This window comes from Lissotriton helveticus, chromosome 2_2 (assembly GCF_964261635.1).
Source record: "Lissotriton helveticus chromosome 2_2, aLisHel1.1, whole genome shotgun sequence".
Taxonomy (NCBI): Eukaryota; Metazoa; Chordata; class Amphibia; order Caudata; family Salamandridae; genus Lissotriton; species Lissotriton helveticus.
Window position 1 is genome coordinate 175,655,978 of NC_136060.1, and position 12,479 is coordinate 175,668,456.

General features: G+C 40.6%; 1 protein-coding gene across 2 annotated transcripts in view; it reads right to left on the bottom strand.

Moving 5' to 3' along the window:
- Positions 1-6,855, bottom strand: part of UCHL1 (ubiquitin C-terminal hydrolase L1) — a 464,331-nt gene extending 457,476 nt beyond the window's left edge. For both annotated transcript variants that reach the window (XM_078678272.1, XM_078678270.1), the window contains exon 1: positions 6,702-6,855. In XM_078678272.1, the coding sequence (XP_078534398.1) occupies positions 6,702-6,830 (129 nt within the window). In that variant the 5' untranslated portion in view covers positions 6,831-6,855. The remainder of the gene's footprint in view (positions 1-6,701) is intronic.
- Between the last annotated feature and the right edge of the window lie 5,624 nt (positions 6,856-12,479).

Sequence of the window (12,479 nt, forward strand, 5' to 3'; positions counted from 1 at the left end):
GCCTCAGATTACATATAGTCTAAGCATGTTGGTAAAGTCCCTTAGACCCCGACATTCAGGACATACGATGAGGCATTTATGAAGACTTGGAGACCCATTTAGCTACCCAAACATCTGAACGGGGTGTCATTTTTAGGTCTAGCCTGGGCAGCGCATGTGCTGCTCCATGCTGTAGTATTGGTTTGTCTAAGAACTCTGGGTATATATGATACGTATCACAGTATCGAATAAAATACTTCAAGAACTCCCTTGGCACTACTAACCACTTCCTACAAGCTGGATTGATGAATTACTGTGGAGAATTCATAATTTATATTTCATGGATGGACACTAGATGATCTAAGAAAATACTCTCCTGCAACTAGGTTATGCCCTGATGAAGTTTCAGAAGCAAATTGAATGATAAGAGTTTTCTGGATTTTCTTTGTTTTATTGAATAAATAATATATATATAAAGCAGTGCTTTAATGGAGAAAAAAATAGTGCAGATACTTGTGGTACACAAACAATGATGCGTAGTCCAAGTGTAGTTGATGATCCCTCTTTATTAATAGATAGTTAGGTGGCAGTTTACAGGATAGTAAGATACAAGTAGAAAACCCCACCAGGAGAGAGCTTCCAGCTCCTCAGCCTGAGATGACCAACTGACTCTAGCTAGAGTCAGGCACTTAACATTCTATGATGTCACAGGACATTCTGATGTAGTGGTAGAGGGGAAAAGATATAGTAAGCATTTACCACACATCCTCTTCCGTTAGTGAACAACAGCAAATAAGTTAAGACAGAATAGAAGAAACCAGAAGAGACTATAGACATAAGAGCAAGTCAGAGAGACAATTTGAAAAGCAGGAAACTCAAGCGTGAAAGAAGAGAGAAAATTAAAAGAGGCATGTAGAAAGAAATGCAAAATTACATAACATGCCCATCCACCCTCCTTAATAAAACAAGGTAGCGATCCCGGTAAACTAAGTAGGGTGTATCAACTAATTGACAAATTGTGTGCAGATGGAAGAGAGCACAATAAGATAAATTGGTAACCTACACAGAAAAAGGTATGCTTTGTAATAAAGACTAGCGCATGACATGCACTAACAACTTCTCTTCTAAGGGTACACTTAGGAGAGCAACCTTTAAACTGTGGAACAAAACAACTCCCCAGGAAAGGGTACACCAGAGGATACAAACGCCCCTGGAACAAAGCACACAGTAGCCACACACTGACAACTGACATAACTACACCAAGAGGTAGCGCTGACAACGAACCTCAACTACCCACACAGTGATGCAAATAAACCAACACAGATAACCTCCCCTAACAAAAGGATACACCATAGAACAATGTAGGAATTGTTCAAGATAACATCACTAAATGGCAGTGCTGACAACGCACATTACCTTCCCCAGAAAAGGGTACATAAAGATACTAATCTTTGAAACTTTCTAACAAATTAGTTACCTGCAGACAACCTCCCCTAATAAAAGGGTACACCACGTGAAAGTGCGCAACGTAACTTCTCCAAAGGGTAGCAACAAGACCCTAGGAAACAAAATGTAAGTGCCGACTGGCACCACAACCCCACAACCTCCCCTAAATAAGGGTACACCATGAGTACTAACCCTACGTACATGGATGGAGTAAGATGAGACACAAACACCCTAGCTGGTAAAGCAGAGTGAAACTCAGGAAACACACTGTGAGACCGAGCGTCACCTATATATATATATATATATATATATATATAATATACAGGGTACACCATAAGGTACAACATCGCCCTAGTTTCAAAACATGGCAATGACTGGCCACAGACCCTCCCCCAAATAAGGGTACATCGTAGGGTTAAAACATCGCCTTAGGAACTCAACCCAAACTCACAATGTTAGGGTATATTATAAAACAACCACTGACATATAACAACCTCCCAAAAGTAAATGTACATTATGTTCAACACACACCAATCCACTTCATACACTGAAAAACAAATAAGTTGAAGCATAAGTATAAATATAAACAAATTAATTCAGCTTCGGTGAGCGACATTTCACCCGAGGTCTTCTTAGCCAGAATTGTTCAAGAGTTCTGTAGAAAGACTTCACAGCAGGAAACTAAGTAGGGTGACATGCAGGCAACCTCTAACCAAGAGTTTGTCTAAAGGTGGGACATTCACAATACCCAGGTTCCTATAAACACCCCCTCTTGAAAATGGCAAGACTCAAATGTAACTAGCGATGTGGAATTTAAAAATGTAATAAGAGTCACAAAATTAATGTGTCACCAGAGTTCTTGTAAGACGCTGCTTCTGGAAGTGGTAAGTCCCAAATGTGCAGAGAAATACAAAATATCTATACGGAAATGCTGAACATGGAGGAAGTCACGAAAAGGGAAACATTCTCGGTAGGACACCGAAAACAAACGCTGCTGATTTTCAACCATTTGGTGAAACTTTTGTCGGAGGACTTGTAACAATTGTCGGAGTACTTGCACAGAAGTCAGACTGGAGTGGACCATGAGATAACAGTAAAGCTGACGGCCAAGTGACAGGACCGAACAAAGCCGTAGCCACTGACTGCGCAGACTTGCGCAGTGAAATGAAACAGAATGGAGGCACGTCGTCACGTCAGTGCTGGATGGCTCACGGCGAAGACGTGCTGTTCTGACATGTGACGGAGAAGACAGTGGCAGAAGAACAGACGTCACAAAGGCTCCTCGAGACAGGTAAGTTATTGCGTGAGCTATAGCGGGTGGTTTTTCAAAGATGTAGAGGCTCAACCGCCACTTTGCAAATGGCATTGCCAAAGTACACAAAATGCCTCTAAAATGTTCCCACTCACCGGAATACAAATAGGCTTCCAGACCTCCACACGCTGCCTGAACACGCAGAATAGTCCGAACTTGTGAAGGCAGAGGAAACAGCACACTGTGGGAGATCACATAAACAAGCTTGAGAAAACAGATGATGGGTGGCTGTTCCTCACTCACCGCAAAAATTCCATGCTTGTACACGCTGTCGTGAAGGGAGTACTGCTTGCGCACGGCGCGTCCATGAAGGCAATAGCGAAAAGCTCACCTAAGAAACATGGGAGAACACAACTGTCTCACCAGTCCCACAGTAAAATGTAGGGAGGGCGAACTGTCAAGGTGTAAAAGCAACAGAGACACAACAGGTTGATCAGGCCAGCTGGGTCACACACGCTTTTAAAGCTGGAGGCAGACAATCTCCAGATGACAGCAGGATGGCAGCTAGTTCCTTCACAAAACAGACGCCCAGGGTGCAGGCTGTCCCAAGTTGAAAAGGACACTGGTGGGGTTTACTGGACGTTACTCTGATCTCCAGGAAATAGACTTACTTAAATGTAGAACAGTCCTTGGTTTCCTTAAAGCTGAGTTACAATACTCTTTCTGTGCAGCGTAGGTTAGTCCAAGAAAAGTCGCCAAAAATGTGGTACACAAACAATGATGCGTAGTCCAAGTGTAGTTGATGATCCCTCTTTATTAATAGATAGTTAGGTGGCAGTTTACAGGATAGTAAGATACAAGTAGAAAACCCCACCAGGAGAGAGCTTCCAGCTCCTCAGCCTGAGATGACCAACTGACTCTCTAGCTAGAGTCAGGCACTTAACATTCTATGATGTCACAGGACATTCTGATGTAGTGGTAGAGGGGAAAAGATATAGTAAGCATTTACCACAATACTCATTTAAATGTGGCGAGTGGGTGGAGCTAAAGGCAAAACATGCGAAGCTTATTGACTTGTATACTAGTTGCGGCACATACCAAAACACAAGAAAAAGTTTCTATGAACACAACAGGTTAATAAGTTATACAAAACAAAAGTCAGTGATATTTTAACATATCACTATGTAATATTTCGCTCATTTTTCTCACACAAACAGGCACACAAGCAGGCAAAGAGACACACACAAAGAACCAGGTGGGATTAAAGCACCTTTTACCTCCTTACCCCACCATAGCTTTCCTTATTGTGCTGTCACTGTGCTGCCTCAATTCCTTGCAAAACAGCATGCCGGCGAACCACAGAGATCAAGCAATTGAGCCCATGCTTAATTGTTAGCGGGGGCTCAGCTCAGGGCTATAAAAGTGCGTTGGCTGTCATTGAGCATGATTTTGCAAAATGAAACCTGCTTAAATGAATATCCCCATAATAGGTACTAACAGTAAGTAGTAATAGAAAACAAACGTGCACCTTACATAAACGAGGGAATTAGCTTTGCGCATGTATGCACTAATGTGAAATAGATGAAAGTACTAAAAAAGTATTTGCAGTGTGCTTTGAAAGAAACTAGAAATAATGCATGACTAGGCCACATGTGCATTCCTTAGTTTGCTTGTTGCTTGAAATAAATGCTTCTTATGCTAGGAAATAGGGAATAGTGCAAAGGTAAGTGGTAAACAGTGAAAAGTACATTATCATAATTAATGAATGACTCTGTACTCTTTACCATAGTGAGCCGAATGGTCATCCAGGGTCTTAACTTGGCCTGCTAAAGGAGGGGCAGACTAAATGAGTAATTGAGCCGTCAAAGGCATACATAGGCACAGCAGAAAAGGTGCAGAGGTTGAAGGCCAATGTAATGATCGCCTGCCAAAGGATGTGACTGACAGTGGGACAAAAAGACTCCTTCCGTGGACATTGCTTAAAATTATGTGCAATTGTAAAATGTATTAAATCGTGTGAAAGGAACAATTGTGAAATCATGAGAATGGGTGTAGAACAATGACTATGCCCAACTCCCAATTCCACCAATCTGTTAAGTGAAATGTTTCAACTGATGTGGGTCGAACATATAGGTTTAAGGGTATAACGGAGGTGCCTTTGGGGGGTGGCTAGGCTGGCTACAGAGAGAGAGGGGTCACGGTCAGTCGGTTTGCAGAGAGGCCTAGCTGGTCCGGTACTCTTGGTTGCCTGACTATTTCCGGGGACCCCCACCATCACTTTGACCAGAGGGGTGGTTTTCTATAAAGCTACAGATCCTGGGGGGAGGGGGGGTGCTTGCATTATTCTGACTCGTTCTTGCAAAATTACTTACAAATATATTTTGTCTCAAACTCTTCACCTATCCACTCATCCATAATATATTGTTTTTGCATTATTTATGCAGCAACAGATGTCTCTTAATGCCTCTTAATGCATCCACACCTTCATGTGTCACTGTATATTGAATGACTTTTACTCTGGTTGCATTTATTGAGGTTCCCTCCTTTCGGTGAATTTCAGTATTTTCATTTGTGACTATGCATTGAGCATTTAAGGGTTTGGAAAAAAGGGGGACCCCGGCATACGACAATAGACCTTGCTAGCTGTACGGAAAGAACACCGAGCATTTAATTTGAGATAAAGCTTTATTAACTTTACCGTGAGTGATTTAGCAATAGAGGATAGTTACAGTATTATTACCATCAACTATTCAAATAATTAGATTCATCAACCAAGTGGATGTATAAGTTCAATAATTATTTTGTGTGAATTCACATGGGTTTTAGAAGGAAAAGAATTGAACATGTATAAACTGCCCCCCCACGCATCAGGGATTTGGGTTAACGAGTATGAGCCATTGTTCTGTGATATTGTTGAGTATTGATGTAGTGATGGATCAGCTGTCAAAGAGACAGGCTACCACCACTAGAGGCCAATGCGCCTACCCTTCACGAGTACCGTACTCTCCACAGCAGAAGAGAAGAACCAGTACTTAGTATCTGTGAGTACCGGCCCATTTAAAGCACTGAATAAAGGAGACACTTTGAACAAATACTGGAGATTGACTATTCTCTGGTGCACCTTCCTATGTGCTATAATCCTTGATCTGCTGGACAGTGGCACCGAACAGCGGCAGGTGCCAGAAGTGTATTGCACAGGACACTAGATATGATGGAGGTGACATTTTTAGCCCACTGTTCGTTTTACTGTTTTCTTTAATGCCTTTCTCCTACTGCAGGCATGACCTACTTTATTGCAACTTTCACTTACCAGGCTGCCTGGGATAATGGCGCCAGAGATCCCGCATTTACAAGAGTTTGAGCTATTGGCATTGTAAAGGACCATGCCTTTTATTTAGATGTTAGTTATGAAAAATAAAATAAAAGGCACTATCATTTAAAATGCCAATAGCTTAAACTCTCACAAGTGCGAGACCTATTGCAATACAAATGCTTGTTAAGTGTGAAGCCGGAATTGATAAGTTAAAGATCCGATGCAGTTGTTGGGATCTTTCAATAAAATCCTTGCTCAATGGTGCTTTAACCATTTACAACTCAACTGTTTCAGGTCAGCAATCAGACATTCTAATATTCGAAAGTCAAACATTATGAAATTATTCCCATGTGTAGAATTGGTTGGTTTCATAAAAAGTCACCTCAAGTCACATGCCTAGCAGTATAACGATTCCTGACCGACAGCAAGGTTTGGTTATTTTAACCGGATTTCTTACATAAAAAACAAGTTTTGGTTATAAAAATAATTGACAAGAGAACACACGAGCTCTTGAATTACCTAAAATTACAGCAAGTATACTAACAATAGTAATAAAGACATTAAATAGTATTTTTCACTTCAGAAAAACATTAATTCACACAAATTTCTCCGTTCACTGAACGAAAAGAAAGTAAACCCTCGTTAGCTGCAAAAGAGGGAAGGCGAGCCGCGTACTTCTGCATGAACGCCGATTGCTCTCAAAGGGTTTACCTGAGCGGTGAGGGGGAAGAGCAGAAGCAACGCGCACACTGGGCTCGGTACAGATTCAAGGGTCTCCTCTGAGAACTCCAGTACGTCCACGAAGTGCCACCCAGGAGCCACGCCCAGCCGTCCCAGCATCTGCGGACAAACAGGTGCAGTGAGTAGAAATATTGCCCATTTAGGCTTAAATTCCAGCTACGTCCCATCCTTCAGCCACCTAGGGCCCCGTCCCATTTCAAACACACAGGTGGTCAAGATTCCTGCTAGCACAACAACGTCCCTTTATGGGGTGAATAGGAGACTTCAAATACAAAACTAATTTAAAGCAACAAATGTAAAAATTAAATAATGACGCCCACGTTCCTTAAAGACCGACAACAGGGGCGAAGGGAAGCGGTTCCGAATTATCAATTCTACAGAAGGCGTGGTTCCATGTTGTAAATGGGCTCACCTTGGTCAGCATCTAAAAAAAAAAATAGACAGAAAGGTTAACGATTCGCACCAACGGCAACACCACTCTTCGCACACGCACGCCCACCAGCTGCTGGGGAAAAAACGCATACCTCTGGGTTAATCTCCATAGGCTTCTGTGATGTTCTCTCCTTTCTCATTATTCCCTACCTTCCCCTTTAAGGCATGTCATCTTCCCCTTCATTCCATATTCTCAGAATGTATTGATTTATAAGGTTCTTTATCTGTCAGTTACTTGTGGCTGTTCCTGGATGAGGTTTTATTAAACCCACTCTGCTTAATCAAATCGACTTCATTGTTATACTATTATTGAATTATACAATATTATACTGGCGACGATCGGAAACGACCTCAACAGGACAACACAACAAGCTTCCTGACCTGCTTGACCTGCTTTCTCCTCCAGCGGCTGATTCTTCGTGTTTGAAGTGAAGCGAAGTCTTCCCAGCGGCGGAATTAAAGGATTAATGGTGGTGAGGAGAGCGGGAGGTGTTTAATTAAGAAATGTGGATCTGGGAAAGTCTAATTTAAAAGAGTTTGCGCGTAATAAGAAATAATCGTTAACGCTCGCGTTTTGCTCGCGCTCCGCTCTTAAATGACTGACGTCGGCATGCGTTTCAAACGCGTGCGTTTCATCTAGCGGAAAGGACGCGCTACGCATTGACGTATCATCAGATCCGACGACGCTGCGTTTCTTGAAAGCTGAGCTGCGTTCCAGTAGAACGTACTTTGTCATTACCACATAATGATGGATTCAGGAAGTCTACTCTGAAACAAAATAGAACGTCTTTTGTTTAACGCGTTCTGTTCATGAAAGAAAGCATTTACAAGTGAAATAATTGAAGCAATAGAGAACGTCCTTTGTCTAACTCGTTCTATTTCTGAAACAAGCATTGGCAAACAAAGCAATTGAACTCTCTGAACTCTCTGTTACCTAGAATAAAAAGAAAAACCTGATATTTAGAATTAAAAAAAAAAAAGGAGATATACTTGAAGAATAAAATGCAAAATGTAACGCAACCAGCATTTTTCCTCACAAGTCCAGGAGAGCCTAACGTAAAGTGGAAAAAATGGAAAAAGATATTTGCAAATTATGCAAGAGTCTGCGGAACCAACTTGAGTGCTGAAAGGAAACACTCACTTCTTCTGCATTGTCTGGGGGGTGAAGGACAAGATGTCCTAGAACACTTGCCAGACTTGTCAGCTGCTGAACAAAGAAATTTAAATGAATACGAGATAGCCATACTCCAACTTGATAGACATTATTTACCAAGACTTAGTACCATCATGGAAAGATACCATTTTGGCTTACGTGGACAAAAGAAGGATGAAACTGTAGAAGATTACGTATCTTCATTGCGAAAACTTGCTTCGTCATGCAACTTTGGTCAGACACTTGATGAACGCATACGTGATCAATTTGTTTTAAAATGCGCACATGACGATATAAGAAAGGAGCTATGGCTGAAAGATGAGCCTCCACTAGAGGAAGTTTTAACAATTGCAAAACAAGTAGAACACATGACGAGATGTGTTAGTGAACTTAAAAAAGAGAAAGAACAACCATCTACATCTGAGAATAAAGATGAAGTAAAAGTTGATGAGACTGTGTATCAGCTAAAAAAAGTAGAAAATGTTGTAAATGATGAAAAAAATGTTAGATCAACTAATCCTTCTTTCTCTTACTCCAGTGGCAAATTTTCTTGTTTTAGGTGTGGTCAGATCAATCATTTGGCTAATTCACCTATGTGTCCCGCTTTAAAAGTGACTTGTAATTTGTGTAATAAGAAGGGTCATTTTGCAAAATTCTGCAGGAGCAAAACCTATAATAGTGACAAAAGAAGGTGGCCTCAACCTCATGTAAGATCAATCTGTTTTGAAGTAAAGGATGACAAATCAGATCATCCTTCTCATTTAGTTAGTGTAGAAGGGTCTATGATAAATTTAAAATTTGATTCCTGCTCTAAAATAACTATAATTGATGAAAAAATGTATAATGAACTGTTTAAAGGCAAAGTTAAGCTGTTTAAATGTGATATTCTTCCATTGGGGTATAGCGAAAAACCAATTGTGATGGTGGGCTATTTCATGGCTGAAATTGAACTTGGTTCAAAGATCACTGTTGGCAAAGTTTATGTATCTAAAAAAGGAGATGCACTTCTAGGTTGGTTGCATCAAGGTTATTTGGGAGTGACACTTGATCCAAATGCCTCTCCCCAAGTGAGAATCCAAGAGGTATCTTACCCTATACGTGACAATAAGAGTGATGAAAGTTTGTCTTTATCGTTGGCAAAACAATTTCCAGATGTTTTTAAAGAGGAATTAGGGTGTTTGCGTGGTTACAAACATCATATTAAATTAAAATGCAATGCCCTTCCCATTGTAGCCAAGGTAAGGAGGATTCCCCTTGTAGAACAAGTGAAAGTCCAAGAGGAACTTGACAAACTTGTGAAAAATAATATTATAGAACCTGTGGAGGCAACAGAGTGGCTTGCCCCAGTGGTGATTGCAAAGAAACCTACTGGTGAAATTCGTCTTTGCATTGACCTTAGAGCCCTAAATAAGGAAGTAGTTGTTGACAGGTTTCCACTTCCCAACATAGATGAGATAGTCAGCACTTTGGAAGGTGCAAAATATTTCACCACACTCGACCTAGCCTCCGCATATCATCAGGTAGAGCTTGATACATATTCACAAGACCTGACTGCATTCATTACACCCATGGGTACGTTTAAATTTAAGAGAATGCCTTTTGGCCTTGTCTCGGCTGCCTCTGTCTTCCAACGGATTATGTCAAAGATCTTGAGAGGTGTATCAGGTGTTAAGTGCTATCAGGATGATTTACTAATTTATGGAAGTAGTATCCTGGAGCATGATGGTCGTGTGTCAGATGTTTTAAAACGTTTGAATGGTGCTGGTATGACCTTAAAAAGAAACAAATGCAAATTCAGAGTTCAAGAAGTTAATTATCTAGGTCACTGTATCACTGGTGATGGTGTCTTCCCAAAGAAAGAACTTGTTGAGTCTATAGACAAAGTGAAAGATCCCACTTGTAAAGAGGAACTTCTTTCATTTCTAGGCATGGTGGAATTTTATGGGAAATTCATTCCGAATTTTGCTGACAAAACTCATAATTTGAGAAAACTCACGGCTAAGAATGTTGTGTTTGACTGGTCATGCGAATGTAAAACTGAATTTGAGAGTATCAAGAAAGAGCTGAAGAAGGCTCCTTCCCTGCATGCTTTTGTTCCAGGTCTACCCACCATTATGTTTACAGACGCTAGTGATAAAGGTCTGGGTGCCGTTTTGGTTCAGAAGAAAGATGGGAAAGACTATCTTATTTGTTGTTCTTCACGTTGCCTTAGAGGATCAGAGTATAACTACTCAGTGATTGAGAAAGAGTCCCTTGCAATTTTCTGGGCTTTGAGAAAGTTTAAGAATCTTGTTTGGGGAACAAAAGTGTGCGTGTTATCTGACCATAAACCTTTGAAAGAAGTCTTTTCCAAGAAAGGCCTTGATGCCATTTCCTCAAGAATCAGGAAATGGATTGTTTCCTTGCAGGAATTTGAGTTTGAGGTAGAATACATACCTGGGATTGCCAACAGGTCGGCTGATTGTCTATCTAGATTAGTTGACAGTGATAATGCTGATCTTGATGATATAACGGAACCTGATGAGTGCATCAAGGTGTGTGAAGTCACTGATGGTGCAATTGATGAAAAAGAATGGAGGTTGGAGTTGGGAAAAGATGAAGAAGTATGCAATGTTATTCTTTCTTTGGTGAATAGATCTCATTTGTCCAAACCTTGGTCTTTAGTTTCAGATGAACTCTCTGTAATTGATGGTCTGTTGACCCGTGGCACCAAACTGGTTCCTCCCTGTACTCTTAGAAGCAAGTTACTAGCTCTTGCCCATTGTGGTCACTTGGGCATTGTGAAAACTAAAGAATTCCTACGTATGCAGTTTTGGTGGCCTGGCATGGATCTTGAAATTGAAAGAATGGTCCGTGAGTGTCCTGAGTGTTGTTCAAGCGACAAGATCTTGAAAACAAAACAAATGCCCATGGTTAAGAGGACATTGCCTGGTCATCCTTGGGAGGAGGTTGCTATTGACATTCTGGGCCCTTTATCTGGCGTTTCAGACACTCCTTACCTCATTGTGTTAATAGATCTCTACTCAAGGTGGATTGAAGTATCTGCTGTTAGAGAAATTACCTCTAATTCCATCATTAACTTCTTGGAACCCCTATTTTGTAAGGAGGGCTTTCCTAACAGCATTTTGTCTGATAATGGTCCCCAGTTTTGTTCCTCGGTTTTTGTTGATTTTTTAAAAAAATGTGGTATTACTCAAAAGAAGTGTTCGCTATATCATCCAGAGACTAATGGTGCAGTAGAGAGGGTCAATAAAACGCTTAAAGAATCAATTCAGCTTGCCCGTGCTTCAGGTTTGAATTGGAAAGCGACTCTCCAGGACAGGATTAATACGTATCGTTTTGTCCCTCATTCCTCTACTGGGAGGTCTCCATTTGAACTGTTCAAAGGGAGAATTCCTAATACCTTATTATGTCCTGGTTGGATGTCTTTAAATAAAGGTCTGGTGAATAATGACATAGGGGATTGGAGGACAAGAGAACTTTCCAAGCAAGATGCACGTAAGACTTACTTTGATAAAAAGAAAAGCGTAAACTCTCAAGTAGTCAAAGTTGGCGATATGGTAAAAATAAAGACTCCGGTTGGACGTAGACCATGGTCTAAGTATACCGATGTTAGAACTGTTATCAAAGTTTTTAGAAATGCTGTAAAGACTGAAGATGGAAGAATTTGGAACAAAAGTCGTGTTGTGTTAGTTAATCCTAATCTGTATGTTGATTCCACCCATAATGGTATGGGTTTGTACAATAATTCTTTCCTTCCTTCAAATTCTTCATTTGACAGGTCTTCATCTTTCTCGCCAAGAAGTCAAAGAATTCGTAGTGCTCCATATTACTTGAAAGATTATGTTTAGATCAATGTTTTTTTTTGCTTATGCTGTTTAACTTGTTTTTTTGAAGGGAGTGGTGTGATGTTCCTTTTTTTCTTGTTGTAAAGGAAGGGAGATGTGTGATGTTCTCTCCTTTCTCATTATTCCCTACCTTCCCCTTTAAGGCATGTCATCTTCCCCTTCATTCCATATTCTCAGAATGTATTGATTTATAAGGTTCTTTATCTGTCAGTTACTTGTGGCTGTTCCTGGATGAGGTTTTATTAAACCCACTCTGCTTAATCAAATCGACTTCATTGTTATACTATTATTGAATTATACAATATTATAGCTTCC